General features: G+C 34.4%; 1 protein-coding gene across 1 annotated transcript; it reads right to left on the bottom strand.

The window, feature by feature from the left end:
• Positions 1–1,824: 1,824 nt before the first annotated feature.
• Positions 1,825–18,252, bottom strand: LOC136824065 (uncharacterized). The gene is made up of 6 exons (XM_067080222.1): positions 18,229–18,252; positions 8,759–8,996; positions 5,378–5,501; positions 4,047–4,204; positions 3,406–3,601; positions 1,825–2,968 (listed from the first exon to the last, which is right to left on the bottom strand). The coding sequence occupies exons 2-6, from the start codon at positions 8,929–8,931 to the stop codon at positions 2,822–2,824; spliced, it is 798 nt and encodes a 265-aa protein (XP_066936323.1). The 5' UTR covers positions 8,932–8,996; positions 18,229–18,252; the 3' UTR covers positions 1,825–2,821.
• Positions 18,253–22,439: the final 4,187 nt, after the last annotated feature.

Raw genomic sequence — 22,439 nt, 5'->3', positions numbered from 1 at the left:
AGAACTTTGTTGTAATGTGCCAAAGACTAAATTAACTGATAGAACTTATAGTGGAATATGTTATTTTGAGCCTTAGAATTAAGATATTTGAAAGTTTACAGCATTAACAATTAGTTTTTGGCATAATTAAACGTTATGAACAAAAAAACTCAATTTTTTCAAAATTCATGATAGAACCTTGTTGAAATAAGGTCGCAAAATATATTTCCATTAAATGAAATCTGACTTTTGGGTCAAGCTGGAGTTTTTACAAGGTTTTTGATGATTCGGTTGGTCGTTGAATCTTGAGACAAACGATTGCATTGCTTTTTCTAAAGAACGCGTCATCTCTATTATTTCAAATACTCTAAGGTCCCGAATAGTAGGGGGGGGTCTGAATAAAAGGGGGGGTCCGAAATTTTTGCAAATATAATAAACGGGGGGGGGGTCTGAAAAACGGGGGGGTCTGAAATGTCTGAAAATATTTAGAAGTTTCCTTTTACCTTTTACCAAAATTCGAACGTTCGAAATGGATTAAGCCTGATTTACACTTCAACTCAAAAACAAAAAACTAGAAAATTAATAAACGGGGGGGTCCTAATAAGAACGGGGGGGTCCGAAAAACTTTCGAAAATTAATAAGCGGGGGGGGACGTCTATTTGGGACCTTAGAGTAACCAATTAGTGAAGTATCTTATAAAAACTCCAGCTCATCCCGGACTTTTCTGGAGATTTTTCTTTTCGGAAATTGGCAAAATTTACATTCTGATTTGCCAACATTGATAAATCTCTACCCATTTTACCAACGAAATACCGAAATTCATTACCAGGTACTAGCTTGAAATGAGTAGTGTAACCACCCCACCCCAAATGCAGTACAGTGTACTAACTTTTTTGAGATTCAAAATTAGACACCCTCTGTTTTATACCCCAACAAAAATTATTCGGAAAAAAAACGCACTCCAAAAACATGTCACTGAAGTTTTTGAGCTAAATTTCCTACCCCAAATGATGGAAACAAGTTCCACCGGGGCACAGAGACAGGGTGTATCGAGGGCTTGTTTGATAGTTGTGTTGATTGTACTTGTAGATCTGCTAGTGGAGTCGATGTTTCTCGTGAATCTCTTGATAGATCTTTGGAGAATCTTCTGGTAGAATGGATGGTTATAGTTCTGACTGAGGATTGCTTAAAGCTTTCCACTCCATTTGCACATTCAATATCCAATACCATCACCAGCAGATTTGATTAGCCATCTTTGAATTTGATAGTTCTTTTGAATCTTTTTTGAATTGATGGTTCTGGTGCATAGTGAATTTGAGTGTCTCGTGAATCTGGTGGTGGATTTGATGACTCTAAGTACTAGTACATCTGCTGTTGATGATAAATCTGGTGTTAAATCCGTTTGTGCAGTGATTCTGGTGAATCTGCATTTGGGATGGATTGTTTTGGTGAATCTCCTAGTGGATTGGATGCCTTTGGTATAATTGTTTTAGCTTTGGCCTTTCCTGACTGATCAGAACTGCCAAATCTTTTAGCAGATTCGCCATCCAACCATCAAACCATCATCATCAGATTCACAAGAACTATCAACTTCCGCTAAATTTTACTGTGTAAACATCTAAGGTCAAGTGGGTTACGGTATATTTATTTGTGGGTGATATCTATAGTAGTTCTTTTGTCCCATCGGGTAAGACCTTCGGGCAGGGTTGTCGCTTTTTGGCTTTGGGACGTTTCACATTCTATTATGTCTATCAGAAAACCAGCTTAAATAACTTGATTTCTCGCATAAGTAAGTACCAGTCTTATCCTAATGGGGTACAAGAAAATAAATTGACACATTAACAGTTGTTTTCTGATTTTTTTATTAAATAACCACAATAAAATCTGTATTAGTTTTATTAATAATTTTGTTTTCTTTCATATATTTACAAATTTTCATTCCTCCTAGAGCTTTTTTGAAACATAACGGGTGTACCTTAGCCTCAAATGAAAATTCAATTTATCCCTGATTTATTTCACAATACATGACATGACTTTCTCTACTATTATAATCTTATTTGGTCGCTTTATCAAATTGGTCTTGTGAATTCTGAACTTTAGCTAAATTTAAGATCAATAGACAGCTATTTGCTTTTTATCTACTTTTGGATTCTTATTGGTTGTTGCTTTAACTAATAGATCTTAAACCCCTGTCTCACTCAGTGCCCCGTTGGAATTTTTTCACTCAGTGAGTATGAAAACCGCCATTAAAATCCCAATTAGGCTAGAAAATCTATTGGTTCCAGCTCCAAAATGCTCATTCAATTTCCGATGGGGATAAAATCATAGAATGAATTCCCAATGGGAGTTAAAATCAAATCCATCGTGGGTGATTTCCAGCAAATTTTTCCAGTGGGGCGGGAACTCCACCGGAAGGACCACAAAGATGTGATTTGTGACTTTTGTGCTATGCTTTATAAAATATTTTTTCCTAGCGAATGAATACTGTTAGAACTGGTCACTTTTGCGGGGTTTTATCTGAGTGATAATTATTTACCTAATACGCTTTATACATCTTTTAAATTTTTAAAATAATATATTTGATATACGTAAAACAGCTTATAACAGCTGCAAAATAAAACTTAAGTTTGTAATGAACGGGGGTGTAGTGTCCTGTATAAGCTGTGGTAGACGAAATTGATATCCAAAATAATGTCATCTTTTGGCATCTTTTGTAGAAAAAACAGTAGTTTTCAGTTCTTAAATTTTGACTTAATGAATCTGCAGAAAAACGAAATTGCTCCTTTAAACTCTTTTGCCAGGTATTCTGAACCAACCAAAAAAACTAATCATCCAATCAAAATCATACAAACATGACACGTGATTTTCGTTGGGTACGTGGTCTCCTCGGCACTCGAGCCCTACGGCCTTCCTTCATTTTCCGAAGCATAAGAGTCATGTATTCTTTCTCTGTCAGTTCGCGCTGTTTACATTGCATCGTTTTCAAAACCTGTGAAAAAGAGAATTGATTTATTTTATTTAATAACCTACTTCTGGTGTAAGAACATGTTCCTAAGTTACGATTCTGTATCTTTCAGAAGCGAAATGAATTCTGCTATGGGTTTTAATTTTCACTGGTGTCATTTTGTCTCGGAACGACTGGTACGTGTGAACAAGGTCTAAAAGTAAGGGTCGTTTATCATCTTGGTAGATGTCAAATCCTGTCAAATGTTTTTAACAATATTTTTAAACGAGATTAACGACGTTAAAACAACGTGGTCTGTACCAGCTGAATTGACTCTCTCTCCTAATTCGATATTCAAGGGACCGTGAATTTCCTTCGAATTAGAGAATTTGACTTTATTACAAATAAAAGATGCTCATTTTAAATCTTTTTGGTAAACTCTGCAAGTTAAAGTAACCGTAACCAATGTCATAAAATCTTACCTCGCTTTTCTCGTTTGCTTTCGTTAATTCCATAATCTTGCATTCTAAATCAATTTCTTCGTGTTTGCCACTGCATCCGCACATGTCTGAACATTGTTGGTCTAACCTGTGAGGTTGTATGATACATTGTCCGCGCTTTGTTGGATCTGCTTTGAAGCAACACGTGGCGTTGAAACATTCACTGTTATCATTACATCTGTGGAAAAAAAGTAGATCAGTGAAAGGTTAGGAACATCTTAATTTTCAGCTTTGAAATGTAAGAAATTTCAAGTAAAAGAAATTTTGGCAAATCCATCGAATTATCATAAAAATTCACACCCAATTTAAAAATTTTCTTAACTAGCAAAAATATATTTCGCCAAATTGTACGAAAATTGGCCAATTGGCCCTAATAGGCCGAAATTTCGTCTCGCCTGAATTTCATTCCACGAGGTACATTGCACAGTGGAGTCTCCATAACTCGAGCACTTACGGGGAACACAAATTTGTTCGAGTTAAAAAGAAATTTCGAGCTATGGATTAATGTTTATGAGGCACTGTTAATTAAAGGGGCCATTAAACTTGTTCCAGTTAAAAGGAGACATTCGAGTTATAGAGGTTCAAGTTAAAGAGACTCCACTCTAGTATGGATAAGCACTCACCCTTCTAGTTTTTCATGTAATTTTTCATGCATTTTTTTGACTTCACCATCAAATGAAGATGTGCTCGATCCATCCTCTTCAGAATTCAAATTATCAATACCAAATTTATTCTTCAATTTTTGTAAGAAGTTCTTTGGGTCCTCGATTAATTGTCGTTTCTGAGGAAGAAGATATAAGAATTTGTATAAGTTTGATTACAAGTAAAACTAATTTTCATGTATTCGACTAAATTGAAAATGTGTGTGTTTCCCTCTCAGCTGGCACACAACGTTGTTAAACTTTCATATGGTTATTTGGACCTTTTTATACAAGAATAAAGTAAAATACAAGGCTTTCTGGCCAAAAGAGCGTGCATGAAAGTTGGTTTGACCATCGTTTGACGTTGGATAGGACAGGATGAACGAGGGTTGAGAGACCATACGAAATAATAATAATAATATCACGGACTCCTATCTTAAATTTTGGATTATTTCTGAATAATTTGTAGAGAATAGTTTAGAAATGTCGGAAAAATATTGAGCTCAAATTCCATTTCTCTCTATCCCGAGGTTTGGAATTTTCAATAAAACATGTTTACAAGACTCAGAGCACGGATTATTGAAAATAATTTTTAATTGATTTCGTTCATCTCTGTCACACAGAGAGTTAACTACTGTCAATCAGGAGAGGTCTACGGATTATAATTGCTTAGCCTAGCTTATTGAACATTTAAATTCCTTATAATTTCTTAATACTTTATTTGCACGTGAAATGCCCTGAGCCTTGTTCAAGGAATTTTAAATAAAAACTGATTTCTTGTTGAAAAATCACACGATTTGAACATTGAGTAACCCACCCGGAATTTTATCACTCTAAAACTGCACTTTCTGTCTAGTGTTTTAGATTCTTGACATGATAGAGGTCAAATGACTGACTCCCCTGTCAACGACGGCGAGTAATGATGTATTTCATCAGCCCTGTTTGAGTTTGTAATGAAAAAAAGTCGTGTGATTTTTTTGCAAATCTGTACATTTATGGAAATATCATGTGATTTTTAACGTAAGTTTTCGCATGAGCGTAAGAAGAATTGCTCCCCAATTTCTAAATTCAATTTCAAATGTTATGAATGTTTTTCAAATAAATTTGATACCTACGGCCTTCACCCTACCTATATAAACACGTTTCCCGAGACGGCTATTGTTTAATAAAGATCACCTCGAGGTACCTCAATGCCCAAAATTCTAAACCTTAGTGGCAAAGACATCCACGTTTTTCAGATATTTTTGCTTCATGGATGACATACGAACAGTTTATAAAACATAGCCTTGTAACTAAAGGATTTTCAAACTTACCCTTTTTTCTTCTTCAATTTGTTCAGGAGACAAAGTGGTTGTTGTGGTCGTTGTTGGGGTCGTCTGCAATTCGACGCCTGCGTCCACTACAAACTTCTCCAGTAATCGATCGCCTCGAACACGTCTACAGAAGAGAAATAATCTTTGTGAATTTCGTCCCTCTACATACGACAGGTAACTGTTTCTAAATCTTCCAAGCCCAGCCTCACTCCCTGTTTCTTGTCAGCCCTTTAATGCTTACTAATAGCCTACATAAACGCAAATAAAGCCTGGAATACATGTGGACTAGGTTGTGTTACGGACGCTGATACAATATTTTGAGATGACGTTAGACATTTATGGCGTCACATCCCGGGGGGGGGCACTCGATTTCGAAACGACGGTATGTGCCGCGTAAAATCTGCTTTTCAAAATCGTACCCTTACAGTGCAGTTCAATATGGCTGAAAAGGTACCCTTTCAGTGCATTTTCTCTTGATTTACCCAACCCTTATAGTGCACTATATTTCTCAGCTGTAAATCTGCGTGAAAGAAGAAGCTTGGGAAATTTTCTGTTTCAAAGAAAAACTGAGAAAATTATTCTTGTCAGCCGTAATTATCAGACAATAGAAATTTTTTCAAACAAACGAGAAGTAAAAACCTTTCTTTTTAACAATTATTTTGACTTTGTTTTAAAATTCGACCCTTGCAGTGCAATCTCACAGAAACACACCCTTACAGTGCATTTTGGGATGTTGAAAAACCCCACCCTTAAGCGCGGCACATGACGTAGGCCAGATCATATGAGAGCCCCCCCCGGGCGTCACATGGTCCTGACCAACTCAAGCCCATTCCCCTTGTGTGTTAAAGTTGAAGAGTGTATTGTATAAATTCCTTGTCGCCTGGAGATCTAATGCAAAACATGCAATATCATAATCAATAAACAATATTTTTTGGAGGACTTTTTCCTTCTGTTTTGGTCAAAATGTGCATTCAAATGATATTCAATTATGGAGGGCTTCCCTCTCAATTAAGGGTTACTTTAACAGACTGAACAGACGCACAATATCGATAATATTATAATATTTATCTTGAAATGGAAATTGTACCAAATTATAGAGATGCAACCTTGGTACGGTACACTTAGGGACCTATCTTACAGAAATGTTTCCATTTCATTTTAAGTGAAAGTGCCCCAGCTATAGTTTTTAAAACTTTTAAAATCTACTTCCAGATGGCCGTGTCTATCAGGTTAACTACCAGAAAGAATTTGATGAAACGGGATAGAAATAGCTTAGTAGGGGACAATAACCCTTAGGATCCGTAACATATTTCATGGAACACAACCGCGTGCGATTGCTTCGAAGGTAGATAGGATTTTGAGACTTCTTTGAAAGGGAGGGGGCTGCAAAATTGAATTTTGACAGTTTTAATGATCAAAATAGTCTTTATTATACGAAGAAGTGATGACGAGGTTTAGGTGACTATCAAAGGCTTACGAAAACAACCGACACTTTTAAGAAAGCAATCTAAATAACTTGATAACTAGCAATTTCCTGGATTTCGCTCTCCTTGAGAAAATATCCACTTCTCCTAATCATCAAAATTGCTATGATTTTCTAATTATTTTTACTGGAACAATGAAGCTTTAAGTGATGGCTTTTCTTTTAAGAAAAGCTTTTGCTTTCGTTTTTAGACAAACAATAAACAGCGTGGTTTAGAATATTTTGCCTGAACAAACTCGTCAGTTCATTAAATTTGCCGTATCTTTGGTACTAGCATAATGGATGATCTGATTAGAGTTGGACCCATGGCTGTTGCCCCTTATTTCACTTCTCAAAGTTCTTATATGTAATAGAAATAGCATAAGCAAAAGGAAGTTGTGGATTGGAATTCGCACCACAAAATTTGACAGATTATAAAAAAAGAGTGGTCCACCAATTACAGAAAAATGTTTTTAATCTTCAAGCGAGCTAAATTTATTTTCGTTTGTTATTTGACTGAATGCCAATAATACAGTTTTGCCAAGTTATAACTTGCAATGTTTTTTATCCATACCTATACATCGCAGCATCAGCCCCCTTGATCAATACCTTCATCAAGCCCGTAGTAGTTTAGTAGTTACGATTTGAGTGAGAGGAAAATATAAACTTGATTTGACTGGAATGTCTTCCCACATACAGTATTTTTCTTCATGACAGATGCATTTTGTTCTTATGAAAAACATATGTTGACAATAAATTCTTTTCTAGAATGTCATACGAGAACACTTGCACTGTTGGGAAAAACAATTTTCATTTTCCCTTACAGCACTAATTGTAATTTTCAAAAAGTATCAATCTAAATCTGAATGAATCATTAGAAATATATTTTTTTACTTTCTCATTTTTAATGAAACCTACACGAATAGAGGGTGAAGTGAGGTCATAAAGTAAATAGGAGTAGAAAACTGATTTTTAAGCAAAATTCTGGATAAAGGAATATTTTCCTTGTCTCTAATGACACCATACATATACCTCACTGTTTTAACATTAGGGCGTTCCTGTTATATTGGCACTGGGAATATTTTACAATACTGTAATTGCTGTGTCTCTATCCGAAAATGCACTGCTCTATAAAAATACGTTGCACTCTATTTTATCAGAACAATTTTATAAGAACAACGAGGCTCGAAATGCTAAAAAAAGCTAAGCTGGAATGCCTTAATTTCAAGCAAAAAAGAGTTTCAAGCCTAAAGTATCCCAGTCTGTCACAAAAACCAGAACATGTTAAGGCTGACTTGAGGCCTGAGGTGCTAAAAACTATTTTAATGTTTCTTATAAAAAAGAGTGTATTAGGGAAGGTCAAATTTGAATGTAAATACAACCCTAGTGACGCTTTTTCGGACAGATTTCGTGATATCGATCTTTTAAAAACATAACCTTAAAAGTATCGTCTCACATTTTTAACATTTTGAACATTCTCATCGCTGCGCTCGCAAAAGTTATTTAATCGTGCTTTTTAAGGTCAAGAGATTTAATCCGCAACATCTTGCTTAACTTGTTTTACAACCTATTTGAAATTTTTGTATTTTCATTTTTATCAGTCAAATTTGTTACATGGTTTTATGTAAGTCAATCACGAAATGTCTCTCTCAAAGTCCTTAAGAATGTGTAGTATGTAATGTTTTATAATATCTTATGATTGATGTCTCGTACAGATCATAACATAAAAAAGGGAAAGTGTAGTACGGAGTGACTAATGCAGGAAAAAACTTTCTAGTCATATTATTCCACAAGAAACTCTTACCTCGTTGCTCATTTATCTTCAGCCATAATTAAACAAATTTATTTAAGGTTTAATTTCAGGGAATTTATTAAAGTACTCTTACCCAAATAAACAACAAATTCATCAAATTTCTTACCTCTTTTTGGGAATGTGTGGTGATTCTGGTGGTGGTTGGGTGATTCTCATATATTCTGGATATAAAACTTGAAATTTCTCGAGTAAACCTTTCCCTCTGCCACGAGGTTGTCCATGTGTTAAGGTAATAGTGATTGCCATGGTGACCAACAATAATGCATATGTAGTGTTCATCTTCCGTTGGTTGTTTGTTTGTTTGTTGATGAGTCAAGTGTTTTTGTTTTTGTTTAAATGTTTGTCTGAAAAACAACAAAACTATGGTTGTAGTAGGGTGCCAAAACCTTACATCTTCTCTAAGACATGTTTTGAAAGTTGAATATATTTAGAGTAATTTTCACGGAGCATTTCGATTTTATGTCCTAGGAAGACCAATTTGAGGCATTCAAGAAGAATGAAAGTGAAATTAGGAGGACCTTTAAGATCATCTGAATTATAAATATCCTCATTGATAACACATTCTTGGAAAGAAACTCATTATACACGTTTTTTTATAAGAACAAACTATATAAGAACATAAGCCTCGATGGCTGAAATATTAAGGACAAGTTAAGAACATTTTAAGGCATTGAGGACTCTAAAACACCCAATCTCTTAGGAAAATGGGCAAACAGTACTCTCAGAATGGTGAAAATAAGAACATGTTAAGAAGATTTTTAGGCTTAAAACTCAAAGAGTTAAGAACATCCGAAGGCTTTAAAATTTTTGGATATTCTTATAAAAACACATGTATTTTAAATGTCACTAAAACCCTTCCTTGGTCTGTCAATTAGAGCATTGAACATTGAAACTTATCATCCGTCCCTATTAATCAGTTTCTTAAAAATTCGAATTCTTAGAATGTCACACAGATGATTTCTCCAACCAAGTTGAACAAATGTTGAAACCAATCATCAAACCATTCCTGAAAATATCGTAAGTCCAACCTGTTTTTATACATATTTGTTTAAAAATCTTTGAGTTTGAACTAGGTTGACCCCACGCACTATTCAGTGTCACGATAAATGTTCACTGCTGTTACTATCGAGTTCTTTTGAAATGAGGCTTAACAGAGGCTTAACCTAAACGATATCCAACCACGTTCCACTTAAGCACATGCAGTTTTACCCATACTCTCTCTCTCTAATTCGACTTTCAAGGTACGGATAAATTTCCTCAAATTTTAGAAATATTCGAGTTTAAGGGAGTAATTTCTTGCTGTAGGTGTCGATTACTTAGTTCGAATTACAGAAAGATTCGAATTTCAAAGGATCGAATTAGAGAGAGTTGACTGTAATATTACACGATCATCAAGTTTAACAAACCCCAGCGAGCACAACGTCAAACGCAACATCCATCAAAATAACGCTAGACGAACGTTGAAATGACGTTGTGTGCTAACTATGACAATCTTCTCAACTCATTAGACTGCGGTTCTACGCCTCCTAGATTGCAACAAAATTTTTATAGAAGATAAATAGTTTTCCAATAAAAAGGAGTTTCAAAGGCTTTTTGACCATACATACCAGATTAGTCTGAAGAGCTCAAAGCAATTTACCTTGTTTACCCAAATTTAACTATGAATAAGGAGTTATATCAAAATTATTTTTCTGTCACGCGTATCCTTGATTTCATTGAGATATACAACAACACCACATCATCTTTCTAACGTAGGACACATAAAAAAACTTCAAAATTGATGTACAGTCAATACTTTGCTATCGTTCAGTCATTTGAAGAGTAAACCGTTTATACAACCTCGCTGGATATTTAAAGCATTACCTTTGACGAGAGAGAAGGGGGAGATTGACAGCAATAAGAGAAAGCGAAACAAAAGGAATAATAGACAAAGTCGTTTAATTGTTATTGATATGCTATTCAAGCAGTATGTAATGAGGGACGTTTAATTTCAAATATTTTAAATTCCATGTTGATAGCCTGTACGCGAGATTTTTCGCTGCGTGGTAACTTTATTGACGCTTGCGCACACTTTTTTGTAGTGTTGTTTTCACGCTACTAGGATAGCTAGATATATGAAAATATTTTATAATTGTATAGGCCGAAGAATCATAAACCTTACTGAAACTATTTACGATTTTCCCGTTCACGTATTAATAGGCTGGTGCAGGCTAAACTTCTCTTAAAACTTTTCATAAGCAACTCTCATAAATGCGAAGGATATACATCACATTTTTGTGTGATATGTTTATGAAGTAATGTCTGTAGCATAGGAAATGCTTGACTATTCAACTAAACACACAATTTTGTAGTGCATTGACATTGTCTCTCTCTACTTTATAGAAATGTTCGCAAGTAATTCCTTAATTCCTTTGTGTTACTGCGTTTGCTAGGCGAGATTTTTCGCGTGATAACTTTTTTGCCGCTTACCCACACTTTTTTTGCAGCGTTGTTTTTTTCTAATGGATATATCCAAGGCTAGATAGAAGCTACTGAAAATGTCATATGGCTTCAACATTTACCAAATTAGATTACACTTCAACGACTTTCAATGGGTCAAACTTTTTTGTCTAGATATGTGGGTTTATACTCAGACTTTTTCTCTGTATACATCGGTGTTTTGATTGATTAATTTCTTTGATGAATGAATGAAGAGCTTTAGATAACCGATGCTTATCTTAAGCGTGGTCAATCAGCGGTCTACCATAAAACGATAACATGGTACCTCAGGCGCGTTCATTGACATTTCACGTTACATAAAGAGATAAAACCTAAATATATTCAAATGATGGTACGATGGACTCACACTTTTCTCTATGAAGTACACTCTTTATAAAGAATACTTTCAATAAGAACAGTTTAGGAACAATTCTGAGCTTCGACAAGCTACATATATAAAGCAAATTGTAACAGGTCTAGCTCTTAAAATAGGGTTCCAAATTCAATTGAAGTTCAATTTTGCGTCCTGAAGAAGAGCAGTATGAGAACAATTTTGGGCTCAATGCGCTGAAGAAATAAGAACAGCGGAATCTCAACAAAAACTTACTGTACTTGGTCTCTACTCTTATATAAAAGAAGGGTAATATAAAACAATGAACTACGTAGTACCTAAAACGTGTTATCCAGAGAGATACTTTAAATTTGAAAGGTTACATTGAGCCAAAAGTCTCACGCCAAAATAACCAAACCTCTTGTGATACCTCGATTTATTTTTGTTCCCTCGTACTCCATAAAATATATTCGTGTTGTGGGTACAGAAACTTGTTTACACTAAAATGCTTTTAATATGGCTTAAATCCTTGGATTATGTAAATGGATTTAAGTAGGCTTATAGTAGCATCAACAAAATCTCCCTTTCATAGTGAGTTTCACACAAATAGATAGATTCAACTGCCAAAAGGATATCAAAAGCTGATTAAGGCATAGATTTAGCATCGTCTTCAAGCTGCAATAGAAGGGGTTCAATAATATCGAAGAAAAACTTCAATACATATTCTGCATCCTAGTGTAATCGTCATAATCGTCAAAGAGATCTTGATGAGAAATGATTAGAAATTACCGTTATCATAAATAAAGAAATTGATTGATTCGTGTATACACAAATATATTTAATACCTTGAAGACCTTTTTAAATAATCCCCCCCCCCCTAAGGGTAAATTTTTTTACCTTACAGGGTCATTTTTAAGGCTACGGAAACTAGGAAAAGCTCTTCCAAGAGTACAAAATCCTTCAAAACTCGCCTCTAAGAGAAGGACCTTTTTTCACCACACCTTAACTTTCACTTTCAGTCAATTCTTATGTTAAAACTTTGCTAAGGATCGTTTGGAGGTCTCTTCCGCGCATATTCCGCGAGCTTGCTTGGAAACGTTCGATTACACGACTTTACCTCCATCAACATTAAAGTATGAAAATTTAATACCATCGACATATACTGACATTTTCATATCACACGATATTGTCGATATTGTCTACGCCACTTCAATTACTTGATCAAGGAGGCACTTGGAAATTTGAGATCTACAGTACTTGAAATTATAAACAATGAATTATACAATATGTATATATGTATCCCAACCTTTACCTAGGTATTTTCAAATTCAAATGTCAGCCATTTAAACCATATGAAATTGGTTCTAATTATGCAAATTGGTACTAAAGTCTATTCACGATAAGTGTGCACTCTTTTTTCTTTTACCTATAACTTTTGAAGAAATTCTTCAATCTTTATAAATTTGGTATCGTTGGAGAGATATTTGTGAGTGGAACAATTTGAAATAAAAAAATCTTCAAAATAATTCTAAAAATGAAGATGAAAATGAAGAAGAAAAAAATGAAGATCTTGTAGAAAAATGCTATAACTTTCATTTTCACTGGAGAGATTCTTTGATCTTTGGAGATCATCACTGTAAAAAAAGTTCACTAAAATAATTATTCAATACAAAATTATGATACAAAGTTAATAAGTGATTGACCCCAAAAAACAGCAGAAAACAGCGTTTTTAGACGTCAATTAGCTTATAACTTTCTTTGATATCTTTTGACTGAATGTTTATTTTTGAGAAATTTTTTCACAGTGATGACGTTCGATAAATCAAGGTTTCACTTCAGTAAAAATGATAGTTATAGCACTTTTCTACAAGATCTTCATTTTTTTCTTCTTCATTTTCATCTTCATTTTTAGAATTATTTTAAAGATTTTTTTATTTCAAATTGTTCCACTAACTAATATCTTTCCAATGATACCAAATTTATAAAGATTGAAGAATTCCTTCAAAAGTTATAAGTAAATGAAAAAAGAGTGCACACTTATCGTGAATAGACTTTTTTTTAAATGCCACTCCCGATCTGGCTACTAACGTCTACACAGGACTGCCATCACTTACATAGCCATACCATTCATGCAAAAGAAAATCAAATATTACCACTTTGTATACACTTTTATATTTGCTAAAGTTGAATGTACACATTGAAAAAAATTTCAAGAATAATAGCTTGTTTTATTACTGCTGACATTGTCAATAGTAACAAGTCTGAAAGTACAAGGGTCAACGCACTAGTACTTTCACACGACTTGACATTCTTGTACTGACCAAACACACGACTGACAAAACGATAGCTATCTATTGAAACCGGATACATACCACGCAATCAAGAGAGGAAAAGTTTGGTTGGTGAGGAGCTATACGTTTTTTTGTAAGAACATCCAAAATTTTTGAAGCCTAAAAAATGTTCTTAACATGTTCTTATTTTCATCGTTTTGTGAGCATTTTTATCCATTTTCCTTAAGAAATCGGGTGCCTTAAAATGTTCTTAACTTGTTCTTACCATTTTGGCCATCGAAGCCTTATGTTCTTATATAGTTTGCTCTTATAAAAACAACGTGTACTACGCAATCAAGGGAGAAAAAGTTTGGTCGGTGAGGAGCTATTATACAATACTATGAGAAAATCTAGGTGACCACTCCTTAATTAAGACATATTTCGATTAAATCATTCTTTTTCTCACACTTACAACCTTTATCGCATGATAATGGAAGGATGGTCCTGCCGATGCGAACGGCCTACACAGAAAAAGTTTCTTGCTGTGGCGGATCGTCTTAGAAGGTTCAAAATTTATGACAGAGTGTTTCTTTTGGCCCTACTTCTCATAAGGAAATGAAAACCATTTATTGAATAGCTAAGTGTGCATGCGCTTTAACTGTGTTCACTAATTATTGCGTCGAAAGTCACATCCTCTAGAAGTTATACAACGGCCTTTGAATGGGCTTTTTCACTTGCGTGAATGCGTGAATCTGGAAAAAATTTGTGTGATTGCATGAATTGAAGGTCCACTGGGGGCCTCTACAACGGTATATAATTTCTTAAAATTGAAGCATAGGTTGAAAAATGTCAAGTAAAATAAGAATCAGCGCAAACTTACATTTTCAACTATCACTGATCATCACTTTTTAATAATATCATCAAGATGAGGCTAGCATCATAGTGGGACGAATCCCAAGATGATACAAGTCATCTGGATGATGGCCGGTCATGCACATCAGGAGTTGTAATAACAGAGATTATAGGATTATTAGTAAAGTGTTAAAAGGCCGAAATTAGTCGAAACAAACTGAATGTGATTTGTGCGAGATCTTGCGATTGGATGTCAAAGTTGTCGCTCTATAATTTTAAACCTTTTTGCTATGAGGGTGGAATATGCAAAAATTTGCATATGTATTTGGTAACTAGGAAGAAGAGCCCCAAGACTGTGCAATTACACGGTTGAATTAAAAAAGAAAAAATCTGGTAGAATGTCTTTGGGGTGAAAATAGACTAAAATTGCAGATTTTATGCAATGAGGACTGCTGTAGCAGAAGATCGTGATGTATAAATGTGAAATTAAATTGAACAACAGATGAGATGGAGACACCCCCACCAAGGGGGGTGCCTGGAGACGTGCGCAAACTTACATCGTCAGCTATCACTGATCATCACTTAAAAAGCTCTATAATGGTTAGATGAAAAATCAAAAGAGAGAATTTTATCATTTACGAATCGGTTGATAAAGTCCGTTATAGAAATTGATAATTGATGACGTCTGCTTGTAGTAGACCAAATTTAATTTAAAAGGTTGTCTTCAATCCAAAATTACAGTGGTGTTTCCATAACTTCGAGTACGCGTTATCGAAATTTATTAACTCCACTGTATAAGTTGGATGTAAATGAACAAGACGTTAGAGATCGCTCCTTTACCAAAATATTTGCTTTAAACAAAGAGGATTTGTTCATCAATTTCTTTTTCATACTACACAATGTGAATCTTGACCACACACGTGCATAAACACCAATTGAAATGAAGCTACAAACCTTACTTCATTTAATGCCTGACAATCATACGACTTGTAAACACAAGGAGATAACTTAAAGTATCAAATTATAGGTAGATCGGTGATCATCTATGTATGTATATATGTAATGTAAGAGAATCAATATTTTGTTTTTGAATCATCCTTTCACCTAATGAAGAGATCAATTACACGTTTGTTTTTTTTTAAGAAACACACTTTTAAGAAACATGAGGCTCAGAATGCCTAAAAATTAAGAAACATCTAAGAAACATGCTGAGGCTGAAAATGAAAAAACGACATTTTTAATTCGTTTTTTTAAGAACCTTCCAATCAAAACATGAAAAATAGGCTGATTATGTCAAAAAGTTTAGAAACATGTAAGAAACATTTAAGGCTCAAAAGGCTGATTTCTTAAGAAACATTGAGGCTGCTTGGTAAAACTGGTTTCTTAAAAAAAAAAAAACATACATACATATGACTCTACATGTTGAGGTAGTAGAAATTTCCCGTTTCTATTTCAGTTTACAATAGATAGTACCGTGTCCCATTAGTAAGCGGAACACGATTTATACGGGAAAAGGAATCCTCATAACTTATATGACAATCTATATTACTAACTGGGTTGATTTTAGAATCCGGTCTGATAACCTTGACACTCAAACCACTATCTGCCACCATATTCATTTAGGGGCCATTTACCCTTGGTAGTGTACTACCCGATTTGGGGTGTCGAGGGTAGGTATGGATTCGCCTAGGAGAAAATATGCATTCACTTTATATTCTTAATCGTGAGGTGTCAAACTCAAGGTTAAAGACACTTCAACACTACGCACTCTACAAATACAAATATACTAAACGAAAATCATAAAGCTTTAAATTAACTGGAAATTAGTTACAACCCTGGTAAAAATTCTTGATAAGATCTGAAAAGATCGTTGAAGATCTTTCAAGATCTTTAACAAGTAAGAATCTTATAAAATCTTTGTAAGATCTTACAACGATTCTAAGACAATCTTGAAAATTTCTTCCAGCAAAAAGATCTTCAAAGATCTTGTAAAGAAATCGCTAAGAATTGTCAAGATTCTTCCCGCGTATTTATAGTAAGATAATTATTATTTCTTATTAAGTTCTTAAGTAGAATCTTACGAAATCTTTTAAGCCATTAAATATTTTAAGATTCTTTGCGTAACTTGTAAAGTTTTTATAAAGAGACTTTCCAAATCTTAACTAACTATTATGTGCAAAGAAGCTTTAGGATTCTTAGTGGTTCTTATCAAGTTTGGGTTAAGAATCTTAAAAACACGTGAATTTCGGGTTATGATTGTTTTTCATAAGAAGGAGTCTTTAGACTCAAGGAGAGCAATCTCTAAGGATAGTATTTACGAAGCAGTTTTTGGTCAGGTTCGAAATACGATAAGTGGTTTTTATTTTGTGTGTTTGTTATCATTGACTGTATTAATGAAATAGTTGATTAAGGACATGTTTTTTTTGACTGTACCAAAATGCCGATTTTCAACCAACCCGGTTCAAATCGGCACTAACAGAGACAGCTGAACCCTTTCTTATCGTTATTCAAAAATAAGAAAATAGATTAGTAGCTCTGTCCGATACTTTTTGTCCGATCTTAATAGCTTTTATGGAACTTAAGATATCGCTTGTTGAATCCGGAGTATTTTAGGATGAAAAAAATCATAGTCTATTTGGGATTTATAAAGTCGGCTCTATATTTGGCCTTTATCGTGTCCAATTTATATACGAAACTTATATCAGGGTGTAGCTAAATGATTGAATTTTCACATCGACCTCTTTTTTTTGGAAAAAACCGGAGGAAAATCGGATCAAATTGATCATTTTTGAAATCTAGGTGCTAATTCTAATCGTATATATTTTCCTGACAAGTCTATCTATCGGGGAAGTGATTTGAGATTTTTGTTTAGTTGATAAGAAAGGAACAAACTAAAGAAAACAGGAATTGTTAAAATGAGTGAAAAATGATTAAAAAAGTCCTTTGTTTGTTTTGATCATAACTCACTCCGGCCTTTAAAAAAAATACTCCTCAGGCTATTTTATGATTTTAGGCTACCTCAGGAATGCATAGAGACCTCCTCAAGACCGAATAATGAGTCATGGAGTGAGATATGATCCAAAACACTCCATGATTAATTAATCCTGAAATACTCTGAATTTTGAAATTTCAAATAGCTCATTTTAAAGCCCTTCCCAAATTTCAATACATATCAAAATTTTGGGAAAATTCATCTTGCGAATGACGAAATAATTAAAATAAAGTGATTTTCACGATTTTCGAAAACCTTATTTTGGTACAGTCAAAAAAAAAACATGTCCTTAATGGGAAGTATTCACGAGGTCATCAGTTGAATGCTGTCACTCGAGCGAAGCTTTCGGCCCTTATTCAATAATTCAATTAAGAGAAGGATTAAGGGTAAGTGGAGCAACCCCTCCCCTACCTTCAGGTAGATAGCTATCGAAAGAGGAGCCTTCGGGTAACCTCCGACTTAAGATTCCGTCAAGATCTTGAATCACTGTAAGGGACAAGAATCCTATTCAAAACTTATAAAAGAGTCTTATCAGATCGTTAAAGATCTTGAAAGATCTTGGCACGTTCGTAGTAAGAAACTGCAAAAGAATAAGCAAAGTTTCTTGATAAGATCTTTTAAAGAACTTTTCAAGAATCTTTACCAGGGAATACCTTTTTCCTTGCTCTGTACTTCGATTCGCCAATGTAGACCACAATCGTAAAAGGCGACTGTTTATTTTCATTTCTACTGGCTAACACTGTAATGACTTCAATAAATTCCAAAGCACATTTGTGACGTCTTATAAAACTATAAAACGCTAGTTAGAGCTTTTCTATCATCGATAAAGAAAAAGGACAAAATTATACACGTTTCTTCAACCCTTAGAGCCTTATACCAAATACCAGAGCCTTTATCCGGGGGTACTAGGTATGCAGGGTGACGGGTGGTGCCGCCCGATTTTTTTTATATCAGAAATTTATGGGTCAATTTTTAAAACCCTGAACGGAAAATCTTTCCAAGATTTAGCCTTTTTAGGGATGAATATTGAGCACATTGAGATTTTACAGTTTTTTGTACGCTTTAGACATAAATTTGATGGGCTTTGGAGGCTTGTTCATAGCTCATGAGCTATCCGCTTGGGTAGAGCCACCAAGAAAATATCTCGTGATCGCGTGCTGACTTGACATAAAAATCAACAATGTTTCGACTATCTAGCTTGTCAAAGTTTGAAATTTTATCTGTGTAATTGTAATTGTAACTGGTATATGTTTAAAATAGTTTGAGTGAAATTTGATAAATAACTCACTTGTAAGCGCTAAAGTAGCGGGTTACATTAAAATCATTTTGCACGTGATTCATCCAAATAGAACTGCTTTTTATATATCACCACACCATTTTGCAATGCTTTCTATGTATAAAAATAAAATCACATCGCACTGTCGAGTTTAATAGTTATATATTGACGTAGTCGCAGTTAGTGTAATGGGTATTGCACTTGCTGCTGTCCAGGAGGTCAGGGTTCTATTCCCACTCGGTGCTGTGATTCACTTGGAAAATGAATGGACCTTCGCCCGGGCTAACCCATGTCACGTGAGGGAATGGGTAGAATGTAACTTCGCCCGAGCCAACCCATGTCATGTGAGGGAATGGGTAGAATCAAGAAGCCTTTCAGTGGCAGTGCTAGATATTGGTTCTAAACAATACAACGTGGATAAGATGAAAGCACACTGCCCTTGTTCCTAGTGGTACACGCCTGATTAAAGCACTTGATCCGAAAAACTGCGTTCAGTGTCTCACATGATGGCAGGTAGTATAAAGACGGTTATCACAAGACGACTCCTAAAACGCTTAGTATGTAAAAAAAGCCAGTCATCACCATGTGTGTTGACGTCAAAAGATCCTATATTAATAGAATTAGTTTGACAACCTTTTAATTTTAATACAACTAATTTACCAGAGGGTTTATTATTATTCAATCACTCCGCCTTTTTTAGTATTTAGATGCTAAGCTGTATTCTCTCAAGTTGTTGTCATTCGATTGCGAAATATCTGTGACTTTCTTTTATTCAGTTTCACGCCACTAAACGAATCGCGAGTAAACGATTTGTAATGAGTACCAGATTTAGAAATAGTGATGTGAAATGTCTCCTAAATGAAATATTAATGCGAAATCCTGATGTCACGTGCTGTCATACGAACTAAACAATAACAAATTTACGTAAACTTTCTACAACTTTTGTGTCTTTTAAATATATACATACATTTAGATAACATCCCTTGGAATTATCAAAGAATATGATTTGTTTTCCTCGTAATGTTACAAAGAAAGGGTTTGAACCTAAAACCTTTTTACATGCAAGCTTTTATGAGAGCACGAACACGAGGCTTAATTTTGGCCGAATGGTATAAACAAAAAATGCTGATTTTATGCCCTTTTTTTAGTCAATGAATGAGTTAAGTAAGTCTATTAAGAACATTTCAAGAACATTTAAGCCTAAAAATCTCGAACAATTTAGAACAGCCGAACCTCATTCAAAATTTTCTGGTTCTTCTAAAAACAAGTGTGAAGCAGAGCTTTCAATTGCAAAACGATGCATTTCTATGTTTTTTTGTTACATAGTGTTTTGGGTTTCACAGCAATGGGTGGCCCTAGTTATCAATTTCTTCCTAACCTTTTAAATCAACTGTCATAAATGTGCCTTGAAGCTATACTACTAACATCATGTCAAATTATTTAAACAAATTCGAATTGAACATAGACATATGAACTAAATGTCCATATGACTATGAATTGAATTACTGTAGTTGCCAAAATGTAAGCGTATAATGATCTCTTGCGATCTTCTATACGTTATTAGGGTTAGATTGCAGGTGGCAGGTACTACACAGGGGTATTAATCGGAATGGTTGTAAAAATGAATTTTCATCTCTTGTCACTAAGAGGGAGCCGCACCCAACTCATTTTTCTTGGATCGCCAACAGCAAACACTACTAAAATCCATATTTTGTCACCACATGGCATCGAAATACCTCCACTTTTTTCTTCAAACAACGACATGCCGATGCAAAGAAGGGGTAATACCGTCACAGCGTCAAACCCTTACGCCACCATAAAGTGAGGAAACTTAGTATGATCCTTAGTGACTTAGTGACTTAGTGATTTAGAAGGTGAATTCTACATCATAAATAACCTATGCTTGATGATTAGTCAAACATTCCATCACAGAAATTGTGACCCTTTCCATATTCAATTTTTTACAAGGTTGATAGTTTAGTGTGGAGAAAATAGAACCATCGTATAATTATTTACATAGTTAGTAACTAACCAAATGAAACATTCCATAACTGATTGGTCATTTCCGTTACTCTTGAACATCACCAAGAGAGTGTTTTTGCAAAACCTATTTTTATGTCATTTTAAAGATTACATAATCAAAGACAGCCTTGACAGTCCAACAATTTTAGAATCAAATTGATAAATTCTCCAGGAAACTCAGTGATTTGTCTTGACTAGCCAAAATGACACGAAACGTTTCAAAACAACATCTGTCTCGCGTCCATTACATCATTCTAGGTACACGTCTTTATAAGAATAAACTTTATTTAAGAACATAGGGATTTGATGCCCAAAATATTAAGAACATGTAGAATACGTTTTAAGGATTTGCAATCTCTAACACCTAATTTCTTAAGAAAATGGACTAAAACACTCACAAAATGGTGAAAATAAGAACATGTTGAGAACATTTTCAGGCTTAAAACTCTAAAAGCTAAGAACATACAAAGACAAAGAAACTTTGGATGTTCTCACTAAAAAAACATACAGTGTAACATATCCTCTGAAAGTCTACAGGTTGTTCCATAAAATATAACTTAACAGTAGCTGACCAAAGATTCTTTTTTGTAATCATTATCACTTGATAACCGATTCAACTAGTCGTTAGCAGTTCCGAAATAGTGCAAACTTTTTTACATACCTTTTTCTTTTTTTTAATCACGTGGTACCTAGGTTCAAACGTCAAGAAATCAAGGGAGCTTAGGAAACGATAAAATACAGTGACTCCAAGGGTTAAATTACTCGAAGAATTGTGTTCGACATTTTGATTTTTATTTTTTTTTTATTTATGATTTATTTTTTATTCATGATTTATTTTTTATTTATGATTTATTTTTGATTTATTTTTAAGGTGTTCGAGAGTTTTTTTAGTCGTTTACCCCTCGGTTGACACTCTTCTCTCTTAAATTCAATTTTCAGTGAATTGGATTTGCATCGTATAATGGAGCATATCGAATAGTAGAGCGTCCTTTGAGAGTTTCTTGTTGACGGTGACTTCAATATTATCGAATAATGAAGCGTGAATATTGGTTGCTTCAAGATCGAAAATAGTCATTAAAGAGAATTTTAACATATTAGTTATAATTCTGTATTAGTAGGAAGCTTAGCAGCCCCTTAAAACCTCAGTTATTTATTCTTTGATGCAAAGCTAGCAATTTCTTTCGACAAGGAGTAATTAGGAATTGGCAGACTTTCATATGCGGATAATTACTTGCAGTAATTCGTTGTTGGGAATGGTTGAATGAGGCCGCCACCATCATATTAAATACACTTTTTTATCAGAAAAAACTATATAAGAATATAAGACCAAAATATTAAGAACAAGTTAAGAACGTTTTAAGGCTTTATATAATCTAAAACACCCAGTTTCTGGGTGTGTGCACAAAAACACTCGCAAAACGGTGAAATTAGGAGCAAAAATAGAACATTAGGAGCATTTTTAGGCTTGAAAGTCAAAAAGTTAAGAACATCCGAAGACTTCAAGAGTTTTAGATATTCTTATAAACAACGTGTCTTTTTTCCTTTCTGGTTACACAAAAAAGGAAA

Source organism: Clytia hemisphaerica, unplaced genomic scaffold, assembly GCF_902728285.1.
Source record: "Clytia hemisphaerica strain Z4C2 unplaced genomic scaffold, Clytia hemisphaerica genome assembly, whole genome shotgun sequence".
In the NCBI taxonomy this organism is placed as follows: domain Eukaryota; kingdom Metazoa; phylum Cnidaria; class Hydrozoa; order Leptothecata; family Clytiidae; genus Clytia; species Clytia hemisphaerica.
This window is presented reverse-complemented; position numbering and strand designations above follow the sequence as displayed.

Coding starts and splice junctions, on each gene's coding strand:
- LOC136824065 (XM_067080222.1), bottom strand. CDS start 8,931: ATGAACACTACATATGCATTATTGTTGGTCACCATGGCAATCACTATT. Junction 5,502..8,758: donor CCACACATTCCCAAAAAGAG/GTAAGAAATTTG, acceptor TCTCTTCTGTAG/ACGTGTTCGAGGCGATCGAT. Junction 3,602..4,046: donor TTACATGAAAAACTAGAAGG/GTGAGTGCTTAT, acceptor TTTTTTCCACAG/ATGTAATGATAACAGTGAAT.